A 24,672-nucleotide genomic window follows, 5' to 3' on the forward strand; every position below is an offset into this window, starting at 1 on the left:
CATAGACAAGACACATGCACACACACACACACACACACACACACACACACACACACACACACACACACAAAGCAGTAGAAACAAATGTCCAGCAAAATAAGAATCTTCTTGCTACTTGGCCTGTTTGACCGAAGCAGAGCGTATCACTGTGTGTGTGTCTGTGTGTGTGTGTGTGTGTGTGTGTGTGTGTGTGTGATAGAGTGAGTGAGTGAGAGAGAGAGACCCGGGGAGAACGTCATCTGCCTGGACTGGACCACCGGACTTTAAGCAGACTAGCACCGTCCGGAGCAGGGACAGTGGCTCCTCTGTGTAGCCGGACAGAGCGGCACTGTGCTCGGACTAGGAAACCATAACCGTTCCCGGTCCTCTGGAGCAGCGGCGGCAGCGGCGGCAGCGGCGGGGCTGAATGCAGGAGGACACGGGGAGCAGCTGTCAGTGAGTGAGTGACGGAACATGGCTTCTTCTCCCGTCACCCCAGCATCGCTCGAAGGAGGGACACCTTCGCCCACTGGGAACGAGGAGCTCTCCACCACCCGACAGGTACACGTCTGTGCCCCCCTCTCAATTCACCCACGCCTAACTTCGTTTGAAAACACACCGATGTAGGACTTATCCGGACACCTGAAGACACACATGCGTGCGGGAGCTTGGTTTTCGATGGTGTCGGACTCGACAGAATTTGCAGTTTAATTCGGCATATATTTACCACGTGAAACAGTGCGCGTGTTTAAATGTAATTCACATTTCAGACGGTTTAATCTTTCAGTGTCATCGTAATCCGTGATGGAATAAGGAATCAGTGTGACCCGACATAAAAGTTCATGCTAAAATGACACCGAATTTAACAGGCTAATCATAGACTTGAGAATGACCCCGGGTCTTCCACTGTCATGATTGTTATTGCTGGTGGTGTGGAACCCTAGAATCGGATCGATTTTGAACGGATTCAGGTGTGACGTGCTGTCAATGCTGCTGATTGGAGTGCTGGATCCCAGTGGGTCCCATGAAGAGAGAGCAGGCTGTGACGGTGCAGGCGGATCCCCGAGTGTGACACTGGCACGATCACCGCATGAACTTCTCCCTGCTGATCATCCAACAGTGTTTATCATGGGCCAGTGATGGTGTTCTCTTCAGATGGCTTAATTGTCTTATTTGTGTGATTCTAGAATGCTGTATCCTATACTCAACTTGTCAAACTGCTGGTAATGGCTGGTTCACAGGGGCTGAGTAATAGAAGGGAGAACCACCATATATTTCTGTAAGATAGTGCTTCACATAGATAGTAGTCACGTGCACATTCAGCCAGCACGTCTCTTTTGTAAAGGTGACTGTGTTTACGGCCTGCCCTGAACCTAAATAGACGCCTTCACAAACAGGTGCATTGTGCCGGTGCCGGTGTCCTTGTGAGAGCATAAGGTTGAAGTGACAGTAAAGAGAATGGCGCCTTCCACTGCTCGGTCTCTCACATTAGCAGAGGGGATATCATGTGAGAGCTTGATATGAGGGCGTTGGGTGATTAGAAGTTGCAATTTGATTTGTCAGAATTTCCGTTTTCCGAGATTCTGTAGGGTAATGGCTTCCAACTGCACCCAGCATTATTTAGGATATCACTCTGTTATGTGTCTGACAATGACAAACCCTTTCCTATCGTCATGTTTATGCCCTAAGTCTGTTATCTGCTATATAGAATACCCAGTTATAAATGACAAACTAAGTCACTGACTATGTTTACACGATCACTCACTTTTGGGTGACCTTATTAAGAGTGAGACAGATTATATCTCAACACTGGCCTGGGAACGCCTCGGGATCCCCCCGTCAGAGTTGGTCAATGTGGCCCGGGAAAGGGAAGTCTGGGGCCCCCTGCTTGAGCTGCTCCCCCCGCGACCCGACCCCGGATAAGCGGACGAAAATGAGATGAAAAATTAGATGATGAGATGAGACATTACTCCGATCATGGTGTTTACACGAGTTGCTTATAAAGACAGTGATTTGTAACATGTAAAACAAGCATTGATTATGATTGACACAAAAGGAGATTTAACAGGACAGTGCACACACAAACAACGTGAGTCGCGACATATTTCACGGCACACACAAATTAACTGACTGGCGAGATGCAGGACACCATAGTTAGATAAGGTCGTTTTTATAATTCTCAGGGCAGGGGTTATGAAACTGTGGTTATGTGAAAAACGGTTAATCCCAGCATCCCTACTCATGTCTTGATTTGATTTGATTTGTCCAGGTAAGACCTTATTCATCCCAGGATAATCAAATAATGCTGTGTACATAGCCGGTTCTTATTTAGACTATATTCTCAATCAAGTTAAAAGTTCAGTGTGTCAAATTTAGTGACATCTAGTGGAGAAGTTGCATGTTGCAGCTGAATACCCCTCAACCTGCCCTCCCCTTCCAAACAGGAAATATAACCTATTGTAGCCATCAGTTGCCATAAAAACTCAAAAGGTGTTTAGTTTGTCCAGTGTTGGCCGGTAAAGTCTGCAAATTTTAATCCTAGTTCACACTACATGCTTTCCACCATAATTTCCCAGTCCCAAATGTGTTTTGCAATTCGCTGACAAAAGCCCCAGTTTGGCGCTCGATCAGCAGTTGCCCATCACTGGACATCACAGCTAGTTTGATCAGGCAACCATGCGGTGAAAGTACATAGATGGGGCGGCTGTGGCTGAGGGGTAGAGTGGTCGTCCTCCAACCTGAAGGTTGGCGGTTCGATCCCCAGTCTGAACCATCTGCATGCCTAAGTGTCCTTGGGCAAGATGCTGAACCCCGAATGCTCCCCCATAGAATAACTAAGTGCTGCAAATAGATGCACTGTATGAATGTGTGTGTGAATGGGTGAATGTGAAACTGTAATGTAAAGCGGTTTGAGTGGTCATCAAGACTAGAAAAGCGCTATACAAATCCATAGAGTGATGAAGTACCCCCTGATTTATTTAACACTGCACATGTCTGTAATCAGGGGTTTGGAGACACAACAACAAGGGATAGCAATGTGTGTGAGGGACAGGGTAAAGCAAATGCATTGCAGCATTTATTAACTGCTTCTTTATACTTTACAAGTGATGTCCACTGAAGCGTTTCACCTCCTCCAGCCTGATGGGTCATTCTTGTGTGTGATTTTGTGATTAATCGTAGTTTGGGGACCAGTCTGGGGTTTCTCCCAGTGAACGATTGTGAAGTGCGTGTCCGAATAATCTGAGAACACTCGCAAGCCACTCAAGAAGCCTGTGGCTTCCTCTAGGCTGCCATGAAGGACAAATGAGCTTCTTCCCTTCTTTTTACCTCAGAATTAAAATTCACATTTGTAGCCGATGATGCTCATGGGATCCATTTCTGGGTGAGTGGGAATGGCGAGATTAACATTACTAAGAGGAGTGTGAGGCTGCGATTTTGGACGGAGCAGGTAGAGGAGGGGTTGGTTTGCCACCAGGCCTGCTCCTGTAGGGCAGGACATCTGCCACTCTCTTTTTTTCTGCCTCAACCAAGGTCAGATAGTGACGTCCGACATCGGAATCAGACTCTGGTAGTGCTGGCAGTGTGACAGAGATGGAAGAATAAGACTAGCCTGCTTGACATGCTGGCGGGTTAGTCAATCAGAAAAGGCATCCAATATGTTTCTTGACATAAAACTGGTAGCTTACATAATCCAATACATCCAAGGCTTTCAAAGCAAAGAGCGATCAACAGCGACAAACATGATAATCTGAAACCAAAAATATGGCTTCCTCCATACCCCCTTCATTCCTTCATTCATTCACAACTGAACAGTGCACAGGTGATATACTGCATCCGCCACAATCACCATGTGACGCAATTCTTGCAATCCTCCTACCTTGTTGTTTAAAGACCAAATTCATCTTCCCTTCTGTATCTCGCATGGCATGAGCAACATTCGCACAGACTCAGTTCTTTTATGTAATAATTAGAGCTGTGAAAAATAACGTGTTATGATTAATTTACAGGATTAATTCGTCAATTTTTTTTAACGCATTTAACGCATGCGCAGAAGGACCTTCCAATATACCCACATTTCCGCCCATTCTGCACTGGTCGCCGCTCTAATGCAGTCAGACGGCAGCTGCTATTCAACAAACAAACATCACCTTCTGGACAGGAAGATCGTGCTCCAAAAAAACAAAGATGATATGTACACTCTGCGGGAAGCTGTTATTGTTTCATCGTAGCAAAGCCGCTTAAAGTACCACCTCAACGTACAGCATGCGTTGGTTGGCGACGGGCGTTCAAGTTCAATGCGCCAAACCAAACTCACTCGCAGGACACATTGGGCAAAAGAAGAGGTCAGCTTTACTGTCAGAGAATGTGAACAAGTTAGTTTGCCTCACCAACTGGCTAAAGAACAACTAGCTAAGATGACCTTTAGAGGCATTAGATTGTGTCATGGTTAATGGTTGTTGGACAAAAAATATAAAAATGTTCAACCATACTATAAAAAGAATGGCTAAGAAGCCCAAATAATTTCAGTTTGATTTAAAAAGAAAAGAAAAAGGTTTTATTCAACCATACAATGGCTAAGAAGCCCGAATTCTGTTTAGGATGAATGTTCCATATGGAATAGCAAAGAGAACTGCTAAAGAACTGCCGAGTTGCAGGACCATTTTATTGTTTATTTATGAATAAAAATAGAAAGAATGTTAAATGTTTATATCTGTCTTTTGTCATAAATCTTTTTGTTCTCACAAAAATATACCGAGAAAATCGGTAAGGTGATTAATCATGATTAATCCATAGAAACCTGTGATTAATTTGATAACAATTTTTTATCATTTCACAGCCCTAGTAATAATTAACGTAGTACAGCAATCTTTTATAAAACATATTTTATTCTGTAATGTGGACACATTTTTGCACTTCATGTCCCTGGGTGGATGTTTCCAGTAGCAGTTATTGATGGCAACTTTGCAAGATGTGCTGCCATGAGAATGTCTTTGTGAATGTTATGAGCCTTGAACCCATTTTCAATTGTCAACATAACTGCTATCAATTATTTACCAACCAGCTTCAGATAACCTTTTCACTTCTCACCCTGCTATTTAAATAGTAATTTTGAATAGTGACAACAGTCTATTTTAACTTTTGTACCGGTATCTGTAGTAAAACTCATGGTTACTCTCACTGCATGCTCAGTCTTGGTGCATATCCCTATCGTCCATAACGTTTTTACCATCCATGCAGACCTCATAGTTGTAGATGCAGTTGTGCGCTGCTCTCTCTCTCTCGCATGCACACCTGGTTTGGGCTCTTTACCTCATGCTTCTTTTTTTCTGAGTCTCAGACCACGTACACTGTCAAGTAGGCTTCCAGTTCAACCATTCTCCCTGTCCCTCCTGCTGCGAGGTCCCTCCATATCATGATACTGCCACCATCATAGATCAATGTAGAGAAAGTGTTGAGAGAGAGAGAGAGAGAGAGAGAGAGAGAGAGAGAGATACATCCATGAAGCAGTTTGTCACGATCCACAGTTACATTTTATAGTTTCGGTGACCTCTAGCAGCCATAGTGATTATTATGGGAGCATGTAATATAAAGAATGATTGTCTTGGAGGAGGTCAGGCTGGATGGATGGCATGACAAAGTATGGGAGGTCAGAGCTTGTTGGGCTCATAAACAGTAGCAGGGTGACAGTTGTGTTGGAGGGTACAGAGTTTCTCTCTCAGTCGCCACCTTGCAGGACATGACTCAGGATTTTCTCAGCAGAACAGAAATGAAGACAACGTGAGATGCAGCACACTGGGCCATGATCTTGCATATTGTTGAATGTAGATTAATTATGTTAGTAATATTCTTAAGCTGAACGTGACTGAGAAATGCCTCCTTAATCTAATCTTGGAGCCCATTTGTTGTTGTCTGATGACGAATTAGCTTATGGGGCTTCCTGCGTAGACAGCAGATATCCAGGCCAAGACTCCATCTTCCGTTCACTGTACCCTGTTTACAGTCTAATTGGTTTATTTTATCACAGGAGTCAAACGTTTCTGCACACAAAACACAATGATTTTTGTTGTTTTAGGTCAAGACAACATTTTGGCTAATTTCAATTAACACCTTCACCTGAATTAAAAAGCTGATAGCCGATGTACAGTATTTTGGTAAATGTTTTCCACCTCTTGTGCTCTACCCATGAACCGTTTACCTTCAGGGGACCAACGCCTGCTCAGAAGTAATTGGTCAAATTAGAAACCAATGGAAATAAAAGGCTTCTGCTCCGAAAATGTTGTCCCTGGCCTACAAAGAGATTCTGCATATTCACATGTAGAATCTGTTCAGCGTAATTTACAAAGGATCAAATGGGTGGTAGCAACTAACCTCAGATTTCATTGCACGTGAAAAAATAATAACAACATTTCAAATTCCGACAAGTTGGGACAAATTACAGGTACACGTTGTTACACAAATAAAATGAAATGCTGCAAACAGATTAAAAACACATATCGTACATAGAAACATATGGGACTCAGTACCTGAAATGATTATGGAAACCCTTCTAAACAGTCTGTTTCCCTTCTGGATTTATCTTTAATGACTCAGCAATAGGAGGACAGTCCCTCTCTCTGCTGCAGTGGGCTGTGGATGGCTTGGGAAAGGGGGGGGGGGGTTATGGGTCATTGGTGATCTGGCAGGTATCACTCTACACACAGATGTGTGGCTCAGCTGGCTGCAGGCAGATGTACCCAGCTCAGTTTGCAGAGTCATGCGGGTGTTCAGTCAATCAAAAGCTGTCTGTTCGCCCAGACCACACTCACAGATGTGACTCATTTTCCTCTGAGTTATCTCATTATCTCATTTTATCTCCCTCTCTATTCCTCGCCACACACAATCGCTGTGTTGTTTTTCTACTTTGATCTCTCGCTCTGTTCACAGAGTCCTTTCTTTAGCTAGCGTTATGACTCTGTCTATGTTTATCCCCACAAATCCCATTACTACGGACACATCAGCTGTTGACAACCGAGATATTTAAGTCTTGAAGGTTATGAGTCATTCTGTAAGACATTGGCATCCATAGCTCAACTTCTAGGGTTGAATAGGTTATGGACAGATCATGCTCATGGTTTACAAAACTTGTGCTGCCTGTTGGGAGGAGACAGAATGCAAACCATGGCAATTTTTGTGTATGTACGTAATCGGAGTTGACACGAAACTTTCCTTTTCAATTTAGTTTCATGCTTTACTTCCTTTCATACTGGGGCACTAGACAGGGTAGGGAGATTTGGATTTTTGGACAGATCAATCCAGGTTCGTCTTTTGTGTCTCTCCGTGGAGTCGAACCAGAGACGAACCAAAAAAACGGGAGATGCAGCACACTGGGCCATGATCCCACTGCAAAGCAAACTAGTATCATTGCTGTGGATCTGGGTGATAAGTACATGAGCGTTTAGTTCATGGATACAACCCTAAACAACATTTCTGGGTAAGAGTGATGAGCTTTGAACTTGTGTCTGAGGTTGTGGATCTTGTTGGCTTGAACACCTCCTACTCTCCTCAGCCGCTCACTCACTCTGATCTGAATGTGTAGGTGCTGGTAGCATATTTGTACTGGTGTGGGTTCATAGACACTATTTAGACAGCCTTCTAGGCACTATGCTGTGGGCATGTATCACATGCCTCCAAGTGCCTCTGAGCTTGTATCTAAAGTCACTGTGTTTGTCTGTCATGTGCATGAGGACAAGCAGGACGTGTGAAGTGCAACGCGGTGCACCACATTGATAGGTTCAAGTGCAAACTGGAGGCTCTTCTTGTTTTGTGTATAAGCAGTGTGAATAGCAGTCTGTGTGTCCAGGGAGGGCCAGCAGTCTCCAGGGTACAAAGCCAGCACTTGTTTTCTTCACAGAAGGAGGTGGACTTTGGTTTCTGTCCATTTTCCCCAAAAAAACACAATTGTCCATTTGATCAGCTCTCGTTTACATCTTCCAGAATCTTGTGTGGCTCTGGCCTTGGAAATAGGGTCCATCCTATATTTTGGAAATACAACAATGTTTGTCCAATAGACTTTTAAAGCATTACATAATCAAAGAAGTCAAAATTAATTCACATGCTTTTTTGTAACATAATGTTAATCAATGGGTGTCCCCTTCACTTCGTATCGAAGAATCTTAGATCTTACGAGGTGGCTACGACAAAAATGCAAATTGGATTAGCCTTCATTAAATGTAGTATTGTTTTGTAGCTGTTTGTAATGATTTATAGGCACTTAGTTGTATGTTACCCTATCCCAAGCCCTGTATGTCACTCATAGCCATAATGTGAGGTTATTTTAGGTGTCAGATACTTGACTTTGTTGCCATTACACATCTTTCCGACATCCAAACTGAACTGCATTGTCCAGGAAGTGCACACGCATGGTGACTGTAACCAACACCATTTAACACAACACAGGCCCTGAAGCGCCTCTCAGGGTATGATGCAATCACCTTGGGCTGTAAATTAGTTTATGGCATGTAATAGGGCTTTGATGGATTTGTTGGGGAAGTTCCTTTGGCATTAAAAACATAAGTAGTAGCAGACTGACAACATTAGCAAAGTTTATGAATCATTGCTACAATTCATTTCAGTTGCACCTTCTCCAGCTATTCTCATCTCTCAATGATCATCCTTTGACCCTGGAACTTAAGTTGTACTTTTACATGCCCATCAAGATTTTTTACTTATTGTAATTCCCAGATAGCCAACACAAGCAGCACATTATAGTGGCAGCATAGGTTTCCTCAGATGAGTGTACAAGCTCCTCATAATAACACTGAACTTACAGAACTTTTCAAACGTGTGAGGTATTTCTAATCACCATTTTGTCATTCTTTAATGATGGTTCTGGTTTTGGATTCTCATTGGAATGTAATGGAATTAGGTCTTGAAATAAACAGTCATCCTACATATTCATCATGCTCGCTGCCCGGATAAAAACAGGTCTATTTTAAAACAGTATCTAAATGATGGCTGTTTTATCTTCTGGCCTGCAGCTATCTGAGCAGTGAGTGGAAGTGGCCATCCAGCTCCACTTCCTTTATCTGACGCATGAGTTCAGGAAACCGCAGATACACACGTGATATGCGTTCAGCAGTAGTTATATTTAAACCCACATATCTAGTTTTATGTATTTTGTCTAAACTGGAATTGTTCAACATGTTTTTAAATATGTTTTTTCACAATTATATGTCCAGTCATTATAATGCACCTCTGATTTGTGCTGCATAGTAACAAAACAATGCTGTTTTGTGGTAAGATTTGATTCAGAAGCTCCAGGTTAATGATGAGTTTCAAAGAAGGTCTTTGGTCAATTGTACTTAAAAAAAAATCTTGGGCTGACGACAAAGTGGATCTGCTACTGACAGTAATGGTTAGCGACATATATTAAAGAATGGCTACAGAAAAGACTTGAGGGCTAAGGGGTGAATTGGGACAGGACCTTATAGCCTCAGCATGTGAATATAAAGTGGCCGAACACAGTCTATTAATCTCTCTATTTTTCTATTTATATAAGTATATTCATAATGCACTGGGATAAACAAATGGTTTGTTAAGATTGAAACATTTTATCTCCTAAATCCATAGTAGGGCAAATTCGCACCCAACATCCATTTGCATCTTTTCGTTGACTTTCTATTTAATCAACCACCTCTAAACTTCGAGTTTGTGTTCTGTCTGTACACAGAGTTAGGGAGTCTGAAGTACTATTACTGATCTAGTGCTCTCCCTTTCTCAGATTCTGTTCACCCCCCCGCATAGAATTCACTTGGATGATTTTATGTGAAAGAAGATTCAACCACACCAAGGCAATTTCCTGTATGTGCAAATATACATGGCAATAAAAAGAATTCTGATTCTGATTCTGATGAGGCCATTGATTTCTGAAGCACTAAAAAGTAGAGAACAGCCCGTTAACCATTAGTTATATTAATTGTTAAAACTAAATTGCCAAACCTGCCAAAGAACCTGCAACCTTTTTCTGAGGTACTATGTAACCCCAGGGCAGTTTTCTGACATACACCCTCTTGTTACAGGCTTGCAATAGTCTTTTCTGTGTCTGTGGTTGTAAATTATCACTGTAGATGCTGCACATCATGTTGCGTTGTACGGTTTTTCTTGCCCACTACCATCCCACATAATCCCCTCCCCACTGACCCATCACATTCATCCCTTTCTCCTTTCAATCAGAGCTGTTCCCTCCCCTCTACCTCTCTGCTGTCAGTGAAAGAGGATTGCTGTTCAGCAGGCCTTCAGGTGAAGGTTATTATGGCCTCACACTCACTAGGGTTAAAAGCCCCCTCCCTTACCATGCTGTGCGACACACAGTGGATATATTGCCCTGATGTGGCGCCTGTCTGCAGGATGCTGCGTAAGCACAGTGACAGTTGGTTTCATTAGCTTCTTCTATTCTAATGTTGATTCATCGTAGGCATTTGTAATTTTATGTGGACATTGGCAAGTGTATGTGTGTGTGTGAGTGTGTGTGTGTCTGTGCAGGCAGTATAACTTGGCAGGAAATGTTGGAAATTTCTGCCCAGTGAATGCACAAAATAATTTCTGTGAGGATTTCATGCGTTTCGCCTCAGCATTATTTCATTTATAAAAGCTATTTGAGACTCAACAAATAAATCTAGTGGATATCTCTGGAAATGTAAGGGACTGTGTGAAAATTGTTTTAGGGAGGTGGTCTGTAAAGGATCGCTGTTTCTCACCCAAAATATTAAGACCTAAGTTGTTTAATCTCTGAATCCAGACTCCTTTCTGGAGCTGACAGAGTTTAAATGTCAGAGCTCACTTGGACCATTTTTAACACTTTTTTTTTACAGCAATATGTTTGAATGCATTTCCATGATGTCAGCTAAGGGGTGAAATGTGAGATCTTAACCTAGAGAGAGTGGCTGGATTTGGGTGAGGCTGGGCGAGCCTTCCCCTTGGATGGACTGACCAGGGACTGTTGAAGAAACTTAAATCCACTTTCATTCTTCCATTACACCACCTTACATGTTATGCCAGATTGAGCATGCACTTTGAGTGAAATCAATTATCTATGGTTGAATTCACCAATACCGCCTTGAAGGGTGGTGGGGTTTGTGTGTGTTTGGGGAGGGGGGTTGACCACTGCTGTTGCAGCTTGATAAAATGATAAAGTGGCTCAGGCTCGGCCCTCCCTCACTCCCTGCTGCAGGGTGCTCAAATCCCATGATGGAGAGGAAATTAGTTTAGTATTTTAGGAGCACTAAGCCAGGCCGGGTCTTAGCTGGAGGCAGCTGTACTGCTGGATGTGTGATATGGTTCTGATGCAGATGACTCACTCTCAAACGCTCAATCACTAACACTTGGGCTGAGGCCAAAATGCTTGAAATGCTAAATAGATGAGTCAGATTGTCTTTTGGGGAAAGTTATCAGGCCTGTACTGGCTGTTTTCTTCCTCCACTGTTTTGGATGTGTTTAAGTGTTTATGGGTGCCTGCGGCTCAGGAGGTAGAGAGGGGCGTCCACTGACCAGAATGTTAACTGTTCGTGGCACTCACTTGAATTTGTGTGTGAATCTGTGCATAATGTAGGTACCTTGAGTGGCCACCAAGACCAAGACTTGAAAATACTAACTATTGTTAACTTAAAATACAATCTCTAAACTGCTCTTGGTCAAACACATTTCCTTGAAAAGCAAACAGGCAGGAGGAGGAAGCAATGTGCCTCCTCTGCCTGTCAAATCTAACTCTACTGAGGTTTTGTATTTGAGCTTTAAACCTTTATCAACAGGTTACCAAGGTCTATTTCATTGCAAAACAAACTGCAGATACGTATTACTAAATACTACATCTATTATCATGCTACATAATCTATAACTAAAACACCCAAATCACAGCTAAGAGGTTTTCTTTTTTTTTCCGTTTTATCCTTACATCTCGGGCGAGTGTCAGGGTGCAGGACGTAGTGCAGTGTGTTGTCAGGACACAACTTTAAACTTCCAGGAGACTTTGTGGCTCAGCTGGAGTGTACAATTTTTACATATGGGCCCTCGCCATGCAGGCAAGTTCTCAAAACATTGAGTAATCCTTCCAGTGCTGGATAAATCTCTCTGTAGTTCACAGTATAATAAGTTTTTTAACTGGCTGTCTCCTGCAGTGTTATGCATCGATATGGATAGGTTTTATATGATTGGCTGATTAGGGTGTATAATTCAACATCATTAAACAAGTGTGTTACTCTGCATTCACTTTTAATGACAGATTTTCACTTTTCACAAGTCCTTTGCTTACAACAAAATTTTTTCCAACCCTTATAACGACAGTATTCAGAAAGCAAACAAGACATAATAGAAGAAAAAACTGTGACAGCTTAAGGGTGGGTTTTCTCTGGAAGCTCATTCACGCAAAACAATTCCACAATAGTAATTGACTTAACAAATCAGTGAAGTGCTGTATGCAGCTGATTCACAAAGCTTGATGTCCTCAGGTCATGTCAGTGGTGATCTATTGGTGCCGTTGTTCTGCAGCTACGTGCTGACAGAGTGCTGACTCACTGCCAGCTTCACACCCCAACGTGCTTGTTTTAATCTGCGGTGAACTGATGCCGCTGAAGTTATACGAGACCTACACGTGTGTTAAACCGCCACTGAATGTTGTTCCATTGATTTGCTCCATTACACCATACCATCGCTGTAGAGAACATCAGCTCATCTCTTATTCCATTGGTCTGTGCCCCCCCCCCCCCTCTCTCTTTCATTCCCTCCCTCTTCACTGACTGTCATGCTGATTTGAAGAGGTTTCTGGAGACTCGGTTTTGTGTGTATGTGTGTGTGTGTGTGGTCATACTGATTTAATTGTTGGGATGTCTCTCCAGCAACTTAGCACTCAATACACTTAACACAAAGAGTGTGGGTGCAAAAGGTTTTCAACCCCTTTCATCACAGTTATGATGAAAGGAGCCTGGTAATACATATGCATACGTGTGAATATGTGCACATGTTGTGTCAATACAATGCCATGTGGGAGAAAAGAGAAAAAAAAAAAAAAAATCGTAATTTCTTGTATATATGTTTGTTGAATATATCATGTTTTTTTTTTGGATGTATGTTTGCATTAGACTTTTGCCTTGTGTTGTGTTAAATCGTCTTTTATTCAGTTAAAATACTGACTGTGTAGAGGTTAGCTTTAGCACGTTAGCCACGTAAACCAACTGTGAGTGTACATATGTGTGAGAATCTCCTCTCTCCGCTTCTTGTGTATTTACTTTCACCCGAAAGCTTTGAAATGAGCACAGAGCTTTTAATTAAATTTAGGCGTTTCTGATTAAATATTGTCGATGACATCATCTGGACGTCATGCACCACAGACGGTGAGAAATCACCTGTTTTTCCACTCGCACCTTTCTATGGCCTTCGCGCCACCTCTACAAAACACCTAAGGAATCTTGTTTGTGCATCGAATCGGGACACAATCTGTCCTCAGTAGTAAACTGTAGGCGTGCTGGCCACCACAACATTACTACACCAGGGGGCTCTAATCCACTCATCCCGCTCACTTAGCACAGACTGTCGTGTGCAAACCACCATGCTTCCTCACCTGTGGGAATCCTGGCAGCCGAGTCTGTCTCCCGCTCTGCAGCCTGTGAACAGCCCGGACGCCACCCAGCAGTACGATGCCATTAACTTGTCTGGCTTTTGTTTAGGATTTGTCATTTTGACTGAGCTCCCATTTGTTTTATTAGGTTCCAGGCCTGATCTTTGATTTTGGTCTTAGATTGGATCTTTGCCCAGAGAGACAGATTGCTGAGGGACATGATGGCCAAATGTTGGTCACTGCCATCACTGTTTGTTTCTCTTCTCCCGCTCCTTTCTCTTGATTCTATGGTTTGGATGGTTTGAATGTGATGACATTACAAATAAATGGGGTGAAAGTATTTCTATCCCTTGTAATGTTTTTACTTCTCAGAAAGTCAGAAATTACAACCATATGTTTTGTCACTTTGTCTCTCTTTGTCTTTGGTCTTTTTCTTTGTTGCCACTCTCAGGCTGCGAACATGCTGCGTCTAACCCTCAGACGTTGCTCCGGTGTGCAAGACAAACATAAAAACAAAACACTATAGGAGCCTGGAGCTAAGGATTCTGTTGATGCATTTGATAATGTTGAGTGGTAGAGGTGAAATAACAAGAATCAGACAAATTGCAGCTTGTTTACAGCTTGAAACACGAGGATTTAGACTTGACTTGGGAGTTGCCTCTCTTGATTTTGGACTCAATTCAGGACTTTGTAGCCAAGACTTGACGCAATGAGTCGGTCTCCATTGAATGTGGAGCAGGTCTGCCAATGGTTATGTTTACAACAAACAGTTGGAGGAAGTTTGTTTGAGCATCTGACTGCTCATGTTTCTTGACCCCTTTGGTGATGTCAACGACTTCTCAGATTTTAGCCATTAAACATGGAGTACAATGCTATTCTTACCGAAACTATGACAATGTGACCCAGGTTGAACTAAACTGGATTTGCTACGAAATATTTTACTCGTATTAATACATTTTGAAGCACAATAATTTTTGTGTTTTATAAAAAATGACAAAGCAGTCTTATGTTTAGGGTTAAAAAAAGACCATGGTCTTCGTTCAATGATACAAACGTCAACACTGACTTATTGCATCAGACGAAACATGCTCTCTTCTTCTATATTAAACCAGTTGTGTTTGGCTTTTTACCTGGCCACCATTGGGACATGAATTATTTTCTGTACAGCTGGAACAATATGATGTTTTAAAATGACATTACGCACATGTCTTTTAGCTGCCGCTTTTGTCCAAAACAGTAGTGCATTCAACGTCTATGAGGGGCCAATCAGCATCTTGCCCAAATCTCAGTATCATCATTGAAAATCAGTCAACCTCCATTTACAAGGTCAAGGGGATATTGGAGAAGAAGCGTCTGTCCACTGTTCACTGATCAGTGCACCAGCGTTGTCCTCAGCTCTGTATCTCTGTATATCTCAGCACATGCACTTAGTCCTGACAGCAACAGTAATGCTCCGTTTTAGTATGGCCGACACGTCCGAGGTCTCGACAAAAATTGACCCTGCTGGAGAGGGAGAAATCAGAGATGTGCTCAAGTTGATTCTAGGTCCAATAGATGTGTCCTAATAGAACATTGGATGTTTCCTGTGCTTTCAGTCGCTGCGTACACAGTACAAGGTTGAGTGTGCAGTGCTCTATTCATACAGCCAAACAATGCGTTTCATTTGACACTGTATTTGCATTAAGTAGTTATAGAGGTGCTGGCTCACAGGGGCATCACCTTTTTAAGTAATGTCCTCTTCTAGAAACATTGACGCATGTCTTGTGTTGCACTTTTGTGTTGTTTAAACAAGAGACTGAATAAACAAGACTCCTGTATTTTTCAATTCTGTAAATATGATTTTATCTTTATTTTATCTGTATCCAGGATGTAATGGCTTATTTTTGGGGTGTTACGAGGAAGGGGAGACACCATCAATCTTACAACAACTGACTCTAGACTTTCTCATTCGCTATTGTTACTTTTCAAGCTGTTATCATCACATCATTATGCATCTAACTCTTTAATTTATAGATCTTTGTAGAGGTTGCAGTACAGATTGTGGAAGTGAGGGGTCATGACTTAACAAGAGCATTAAGATACCGCAACTAATCCCCTGTCATAAATGCTGTGTTTCGAGAAAGACAGAGAGAGAGTCAACAATGACAATCATCCCTAGAAGCAATAACTTGTTGACAGGTTTTCAAATGGCTCTTTGTAGATTTCCAAATTAAAGAATCTAAATAATTCAGCGGAATGAGATATGACTTTCCTGCAGAGCATTTTCTTGCTGTAGTAACACCTCAAACCTTCATCTTCTCTGGTTTTAAATGAATGCAGCTGCAGTATCTGATACTGCAGAGCCTCATCTGCCAAGAATGTGACTGTGGGACAAGCGGCCTGTCGCACACAACAGCAAGAGAGATTTAGGAAACTGGGAATCATGTGGAACCAGAATGGATTAATTCCATTACATGGAATTTTAATGCAGCTGCATAGATCTTGGCCTTGTTGGAAAGTTTCTGTGTTTGTGTGTGTGTGTGTGTGTGTGTGTGTGTGTGCGTGCGGTTTGTTTGTGTGTGTCTATATCGTGGTATTCCTGGTTTTACAAGCCTGATTATCAGTGAGTCAACAAATCTGTGGGTTTCTGACAGCACTGAAAGTTATGTGAAATGATCCGAGTCGACTGCAGGTCTGAGCAACTCTTACTTTTATGGTTATAGCTTATTTGTTGGAAAAGCTGTCTGTGTTACAATTTTCAGCAGAGAAAGTCCTGTCTCTGGTTACCCAACAAATGTCAATCCAAATAATTACTCTCCCTTTGCTCTGTTCTGGTCTCCACCAAGTCCTGAGAAAAATAGCTGTACTTCCTCTTTTTTATTACAACAGCAATTTAATTACAGCAGTAAAAATCTAGGCCATGACAGCAAAACAGTGATCCGAAAGATGCTCAAAAAGCTCTGTATGGCTACAGGGGAAACTGAAGGGTTTGCATATAATTCTGTGTAGATTCGTCACTACAAGCAAAGTAATCATTTGTATTGTTGCTTACGTCTGCTTCTAACGTCTGTTATATACTCAGCAATCATCATGCACATTACAGAACAGCTCACACCTGAGTCTTGTGCTGTGATACACTGCGAGGTGCCGCTGTGTAGCAATCATGTAGCAATCTCGCAAGGGCAGGACGAGTAAGGAGGCTGCTGCTCCTCTGTAATGGATGTCTAGGTGTAGCTGTTTGGTTTACCTTAGTGATTTAATGGTAGACAGGTTCTGTTTGGGTGTGATGCTGAAGGGGAGACAGAGCTTTAGTCTGCTCTAATGCAGACACGTCACAACGCAGCCACCGTCATGCTCAGAGCTGTGCTGCAGGCTGGGTCACAGTGTGGGTTAAATCATCATAATGGCTTTCACGTGTTCTTTTGGGGGGGGGGGCTTTGGAGTCTTCTATGTTTGGCAATGAAGGTACCCTAAATAAAACAAGTGGTTATTTTTCTCTAAAACCATTATCTAACCAAATTATTTTTCTGACTAAACCTGGCACAGATGGCAAATGAGGAAAACATACGAGTCATTCTTTCAGGTTGTCCGTCTGTCCGTCCATGCCATTTTACTTTTACTAAATTTGTAAAAAAACATTCACTCTGACTCAAAGATGGTTTGATTGGATTCTAGTGGCCAAAGGTCAAGGTTACGGTGACCTCACAAAGCAGATTTGTAGCCTTGTCAATGTGATATCTCAGGAAGGCTGTTAAGTAATCCTTTCACATTTGCCACATTTTCTCGGACTCAAGGATTAACTGATTTGATGCTGGTGGTCAAAGGTCAAGGTCACATGACGTTGCGTTGTTTTGAGCGCAATTTATTAGGAACGCCCAAAGGGAATTTCCTAACATGAGCACAAACATTTACTTGGACTCAAATTGAATAGAGTTTGTTGGTAAAATGTCATTGTGACCTCACCTTGTGTTTGCGATACCATAACACTTCGAGGGAATCCTTTTTACATTTGGCTCAAATATTCACTTAATGTTTGTAGCCAAAAGTCAAGACTGCAAATAGGGAAATTCCTTTCAACTCTGTCAAGTGTAAACATGTCTCGGATCATTATGAAATCGAAGGGACCAATTAGAATATGACTGGCCGCCACAGTTCCCCATCTGCATGCCGCAGTGTCCTTGATGCTGAACCCCCGACTTTCCCCTCATAAAGTGCTGCTAATAGACTTACACTGTAAGAATGTGTGTGTGAATAGGTGTATGGCAAACTTTAATGTAAAGCGCTTTGAGTGGACATCAAGACTAGATATATATTAATACAGAAACCAAAACCAACCAAACCACTCTCGTAGACGATATGTCGTTGCTGACCGGAGCATCTTGTGTCAACATGCGCAGCTACTTCCACCATCATTCTCATGGTTTTGCTGCTGAGGTACTTTCCATGTGGAAAAGGATAGAGTGCACTTTTCCAGGATTGTGAAGATGGAAACGATGATGATGGAATGACTGGTGAAGTGTTGCCACGGTGGTACAGTTTGAAGGAAGCCATTAACGCTCCAGACCTGGCGGACTGGGTGACCCTTCAAGGAATGCTCAAGGCAGAGGAATGGAACATCATATTTACCACTGGCTGCTGGAGAACTACAATAGTGTGTCCATATGGTGGTGCTGTGTGCTGAGTATAGTATAGGTGTTGTTTCAAATAAGTTGTAAGATGTCATGTCAAGTCATTTGGAGCAGCTTTAGTGTGGCCCATGTCCAACACCTATAAATCTCCTTTGGAAACAAGCTCGAGGCCCAAGAATGGCGTAGATATTCAATTTCTTCCTTGCTGTAGAATTTTGTTTTATGATTTAAACCTGTCTTCATAATAATAAAGCTGTCCTCCTTCTAAACATGTATTTACCCTCTGATACGGGAAAGAAGTTTTACGCATTGACCCTATGCTTTGACCGCGGGTCGCGCATACAAGTTGCTGTTGTTGCTGTGCGTAAATGTATTGGCAGCGTCCGTGTGGTGCAGTTGAAGAGTTGAAAGAAATAAACGGTAAAAGGTAATAAACTTCATGTAACAGTCCTCTGCCCTGTCCTCACCTCTAATAAAAAAATAATCACCTCCGCCCTTTAATGAACATAATTATATAACATACCCTCAGAAAGGACCTTGAGGAGGCTACATTCTAATTGCTATATATTCACAAAAAACAATTCTGCAGCCAAAAGTATATGTTACGTACTGACCACCATAATACTCCGTTTCTCTTTTCGTGCAATCATCTGCAGAGTAGACTATCTTCTCCCTGTCCTCACTAGCAGGCACATGCGTAGTGTATGTGAATCGACATATGATGATATGTGTTTTCAGGTGGATCGGTAAAGGCCTAGATTGTATTCTCAAATGGAGCTAAAATACCAGTGTGGATGTAGCCTTACATTGCCATCCTGCAGCCATGACACGATTATAGCCAAAAGTTGTCAGTGGTTTCTATTTAGATTTCCCTGCTGAGGTGCTGTAGTGCTGGATAACGTTCTGCTGTAAAGGGGTTCATGTTATTCGCTCACTGCAGCTTCTTTCTTCCCTTTTCTCTGATCCTTTCCTGTCATAGAAATAGTGGTTTCTGTTTGCTGCACAGCTTTATTTTTAGTCATGCAACGCTCCCATGGTTTCCATGATGACTAAAGGAACGATGAAGCCCTCGTCTATTTGCCAAGGCCACATCACATCAGATATTGGACAACAGAAAGACTGTCTTTCTTTTTCTTTTTCTCAGCTTGAATTCATAAAAAGGAGGAGGTTTCACTGATAGTGGAGAAAATAAACAAGTAAATGCAGTCTGTGCAGGACTGACCCAAATTGAAGAGTAAAAGATGAGTCATTTAGCTCAGGTTCCAGAATAAATTATATCATAAGTTTTTTCATTCTTTAAAGAGATACTGCACTTAAATGTGTTTTTTGAGGTGTGAACTAAATATGATACTGTGCTGTGAAGAACATTGAATGGTAAATCCTTTCTGATTCTGATTCTAAATGGACTGTATTCAGCTTTTCTAATCATGATGACCACTCAAAGCACTTTGCAGTACAGTTTTGCAAATTCACCCATTCACCCATTCAAACACGCAATCTATTGGTAGCCCTTTTTTCTATGAGGGGGCCATTCAATATCTTGGGCCATTCAGTATCTTGCCCAAGGACACTTCGGCATGCAGATGGGGAAGACTGGTAATGAGCTGCCAACCTTCTGGTTGGAGGATGACCCCTCAGCCACAGCCCCCCCCAGCAGTGGTGTAATCGTGCCTGGAGAAGTGGTATACTCTTAATTTATGCCACAAGTTGTGTGTTATAGCAGTGCCATGTAAGACTTTACTCTTGTGTGTTTATTTTAACCATAAATGGGCCAATAGTATTTGCACAATGTCACTTAGTTATTGGATGGTTTTACTATAGATTTTGAATCAGTAATGTCAATTATCTTATTAGCTGTCACTCGGAACAGCCGATTTGCAACTGATACTGTCTGCAAATATTACTATGAGAATAACACCACTAATTTACAAGGAATGACCCCTTCACTTAAGTCATGCACGATGCAACACCTCTGTGACTGTCAGCTTCCTCTCTGACTGGGATGGGGGACGTGGGGCTGACATGGTGCACGGGTGAGGGTCCTACCTGAGCTGGGTTAGGCATGCACACTTTCACTAATCTGGTTTTCCCTAGACCCTCTTTATTATTTCAGTCTTCAGCTCAAACACACTTGCTCAGTCAAACTGGTTAAAGCCACATGAGTCCTGAGAAGCTTGTGGCCTAATTCCTAGGATGTCACGCTGTCCTTGGTGTTTGTGTCCTCTCAGCATGAGGCAGTGGCAGTGGTAACTATTCAAGACAGGAACGTCCGGGACGGAAAACAACAACTATCCTCTGACTTTTTGGTTTCAGCTGTACTGTCACTAAGCTGTCTTTCCACTCAGCCTCTTTAACATCTTCCTCTTCTCTTTCTCCAGTCCTCTGAGTTCTTCCTTTATTCTTTACGTTGTCTCTTCACGTCACACTTCAGGCATCACTGTTTTCAGGCTTATTAAGGGCTCAGTCTATTTAAATATCAAGTGTTCATCAATTCACAGATAAAATACTGGAAGTTGACCAAACCCTAGATTTTCTTAACATTAGTCTGATTATTCATGGACACAGTTATTTTCATGCAAATAAGGGTCTATATGTCCCTTTGCTGACATTTTTGAAAAATATAGCATCAGTTCAGTAAATCAGTCAAACTTATATACAAACCACACGCATGAACATTAGTAAAGCAAATTCAGTTTTATTTTATGAAAAACATTCACCATAACATCTACTCTAAAATCAGATAAACCAGGTAGAATGAACACAAAGTTTTCTAAGTTTACTCTGAACCATCGGCTAATCTCCACACAAAGTCCTGCACACAAATGACAGGAGTAAGAAGGAATTATTCTGAAATAGCTCTGGATCCTATCAATCCTAACCCTTATTTGCAAAGTCTATTCAATGTAGAAAGCTACAAGTTTAACTCGGTTGTTACATTCCAATAACAAGGGAGGATGTGTGGGACAGCTCCCACCATTAATGTTTACCCTTTTCTTTCAGTGAAACCTCTCAAAGGAATCAGGGTTTCTCTCCCTCAGCTCAACTAAATAACGTTTTGTTTCACACATTTTTTTCCCCCTCGCAGTCTCTCTCAATAGTGTGTGAACTCTCTTAAGCAGGAGACCATCTATCACATCAGGGAATAAAAGCTGAGAGAGAGACAGAGGAGAGAAAGAACCCCTCTGACCTTTGACCCGTGTGTTGATGCCACTGTAGTCGTCTCTCGGGGGCGGTGGTGGTGTAAGGAAAAATGGGATTTCGGAGAAAGGTGTGTGATAAAAGGGGCGCAAGTGGAACTTCCTTTTGTTCTGTATGTTGTGTTATATGCGTGTGACTTTGTGTACTTTATGTTGTGACAACATGCATTGCCTGCTTACCCAGTAGCCATAGCCACGTACAGTATATTATATTGTTCCTCCCAATCAAAAATGTAAAACGAAGCATCTTACTTGAAATGTTTAGTCATGTGATCATTAATGTGCGGGCCATAATTTAAATGCAACAAAGCATTTATTTACTATACAATTTATCATTGTATCATTATTGTAAAAACATGCAGTTAATCAAACTGGTTTGCTTTATATCTGTTAATTTGCTGTAGCAACTGACTTTTACATTTCATGTATTTCTCTTTATCTGCTAAAGGCTCCACTGTGGTCACTGTGTGTCTGCACAGGGACTTATGAGAGCTGGTTCACTGAAAACAGTTCAGTATGCTGAGAGATTTGTCATTAAAAGCAAGTCTGTTCACGTTAGACATTTACTTATTATTATTTACAACATTTGAATACCTTATATCCCTTTTTATCTTAATTTTATTGCAAGTACATTATATGTAGTGTTCTAAATGGGAGAGGTTTTGACTATGTTGCCTGTGACATTAGGTGTTTGAAAAGGCATCGAGGTAATGACGTCTGATCTAATAGCTTTCATACTACTGCCATACAAGCCAGTAGCCAGTTCTGTAACATTGTTAAGATAAGTTCTATACAAATAAAGTTCATATCAGAGGGCATTATAAACATAATGCGATGGAGGTGGACAATAGGAGGCAGATGGCGGATCACTACCTGCAAGTGTTTGTATGCTTGTTTCGATTTTTGATGATTTCTCACCAACCCTCTGTCGCATTCTTTATTCTGATGCTGTCTAGAATTGAATCTGAATCTTAGTAGAATTGATCCGCTTAAATTTGTCTAGAAACCGACTTCTCAGGTTTAAAATCAAGGTTTGAATGTTGTAGTAGTGTACAACCTGGAAAACGACTGTTTCAAAGTTGAATTTTGATCAAGATTTTTATGGCAAAAATTGAAAAGATAGAAGCAGGTCACGTGATCAAAGGCTTTTTTCACTGTAAAGCATGTTGATGGGGTAGAATGATGACATATGGAAATGAAAAGGGAGGTAATATCATTAATATGTGAGCTGAGCCTCTTGCCCCTCTTAAATGAAATTAAAAACATAGCTTCTCCCCATGAAGTATAGCAGACTGAAGCAAATTGAGACAGATAGTGACATCAGAGATGAATCATTGAAATGCGGTTAGTAAGGAGAGGACATGTTTCAACGTGATTCATACAGATAGGAGGGGAGCAGTTTATAATAGACAATTTGTGTTGCTTGATACTGACAAATAGTCTATGTCGGTGAACGGAAAATAGACACTATTTGATATTCAAATAATATAATATATGTGGATTATATATTATAAATATTCAACAGAACTGAACACAGAACTCTAACAAAGATCTGAGGGAGTCATTTTTCCTCCATGAACAAAAAGAGCATATTTAAATCTGACAAGATAAACTCATCATAACCTTTCTCTCTGTCTCAAAAATGCAAATTCAATCTTGTAAACTTCCCTAACATAAGGTCATTTGACTCACCTGCAATTTCATGTGAGAGAACATTTCCTCGTACACCAGCGATGATTTGATATGATGCATTTTCTGGCACTGGGCGGTTATCATGTTTCCTTCTTGTCTCCTGTATAATTTAATTCTCCAATATCATAATTTCCTATGAAGCAGTGGAGCTCCATTAGCTTAGCGCTGACTAACTTACACTAACTCGCAGTCCACACTGGCTGAATTGTCTGGAAGCCGATTATTGCTTTAAAGGTTCAGTGTATAAGATTTGGGTGAAAGGGATCTATTTGCAGAAATCCAAATATAAAACGATCCCTTTCACTAGTGTGTAATGATCTCAATTGTACAAATTATTGTTTTCTTTAGCATAGAATTATAATTATTATTATATCTTTTTAAACATCAGCTTGTTTTCAACCTAAACTTAAAACCACCATGAATTCTAAGGAGATGACACCAAGTTAATGTGGATAAAACGTTATACAAGTAGTCGGCTCTATCAGTCTGAGCAACTGTTGTGAAATCCCTAAACAGGGATAATTGTCCGACCTATCAGCATTTGGTTGGACGAGAGCATAGCAACCGACCAATTGATCAAGTCCAATGGCAGACTACAGCCTCGCCTTGGAGATCTAGTGATAACTTGCGATTGGGTGAGCATCATACAGCAGCAGTGTTGTGTGGTGTTCTGAAGGAGACAGATGACAGAACTAGTCCAGCATTGAGGAATCTTACTTTGATCTAAACCACGGATATAATGATATTACTTCGGTATTTTCCTTTATGTGAAAGTCACAGAGGAGAAGTTACTTAATTATTCTTTTGTGGCTGTAGAGTTGTTGTTGATACTTGTTTTCATGTAATAGATTCCAATCAAATGAAAATGTGCTGTTTTGTGCCAAGTGGCTATCTTGATGCATCCTTGTTTTTCATGATCAGAAGCACAGTTTGTGCTATCTCGAGTTAGCGTGTCTGGAGACAACTGAGCAAACTGAGCTGGTGTTTTAGAGTGTCATATAGCACAACAGAAGATTACAGAGATGAAAAGAGAACAGAGTAGGTAGACTTTGACGTTTATTGGTGAATTGATAATTGTCATTGCTGTTATGCTGTACGTAGCTGCGATTATGTTGAGATTTTTTTTTTTATGCACTGTCCAAATAAGCCCATCAGTGCTCCCTGGTGGACAAGCTATGCAATGTCACTGTTTATAAATAACCTTTTGCTATTTTGGTCCCACAATGTCCTGGTACTTATCTGCCAACAGCTGATATGCTGCGTCGACCTTGTTAGTCGGCCTGTAGCTTTGTCGGTCCGGCTTTGAACCAGGAAAAGACAAACAGCAGTGTGCGTCACATGTGACCTGATCCCAGGAGTCAGTCGGCAGCCACAGACGCTGCAGTGGGAGAAGCTACAGACACAGTTCAGTCAGTGATCATTTACTACACTGCTTCAGCTCCAGGCTGCCTGTGGTTCGCCACAACACATTGTATATCTGCGTGGGGGAGTCCCCATGAATGCATCTTGCATGGTGGTTTCATGAACACGGCGGGCAGTCATCCAACAGCTGGGACAGTGATATGACACAAAGCAAAAGATAACAACAGCTACTCATTGAGATCCGTCG

The 24,672-nt window shown here is 41.6% G+C and overlaps 1 protein-coding gene across 1 annotated transcript in view; it reads left to right on the top strand.

Moving 5' to 3' along the window:
* Positions 1 to 243: 243 nt before the first annotated feature.
* ank2b (ankyrin 2b, neuronal) overlaps positions 244 to 24,672 on the top strand; it is a 153,964-nt gene continuing 129,535 nt past the window's right edge. The window contains exon 1 of the mRNA XM_062383984.1: positions 244 to 540. Within this exon, the coding sequence (XP_062239968.1) occupies positions 454 to 540 (87 nt within the window). The 5' untranslated portion in view covers positions 244 to 453. The remainder of the gene's footprint in view (positions 541 to 24,672) is intronic.

This window comes from Platichthys flesus, chromosome 24 (genome assembly GCF_949316205.1).
Source record: "Platichthys flesus chromosome 24, fPlaFle2.1, whole genome shotgun sequence".
Classification (NCBI taxonomy): domain Eukaryota; kingdom Metazoa; phylum Chordata; class Actinopteri; order Pleuronectiformes; family Pleuronectidae; genus Platichthys; species Platichthys flesus.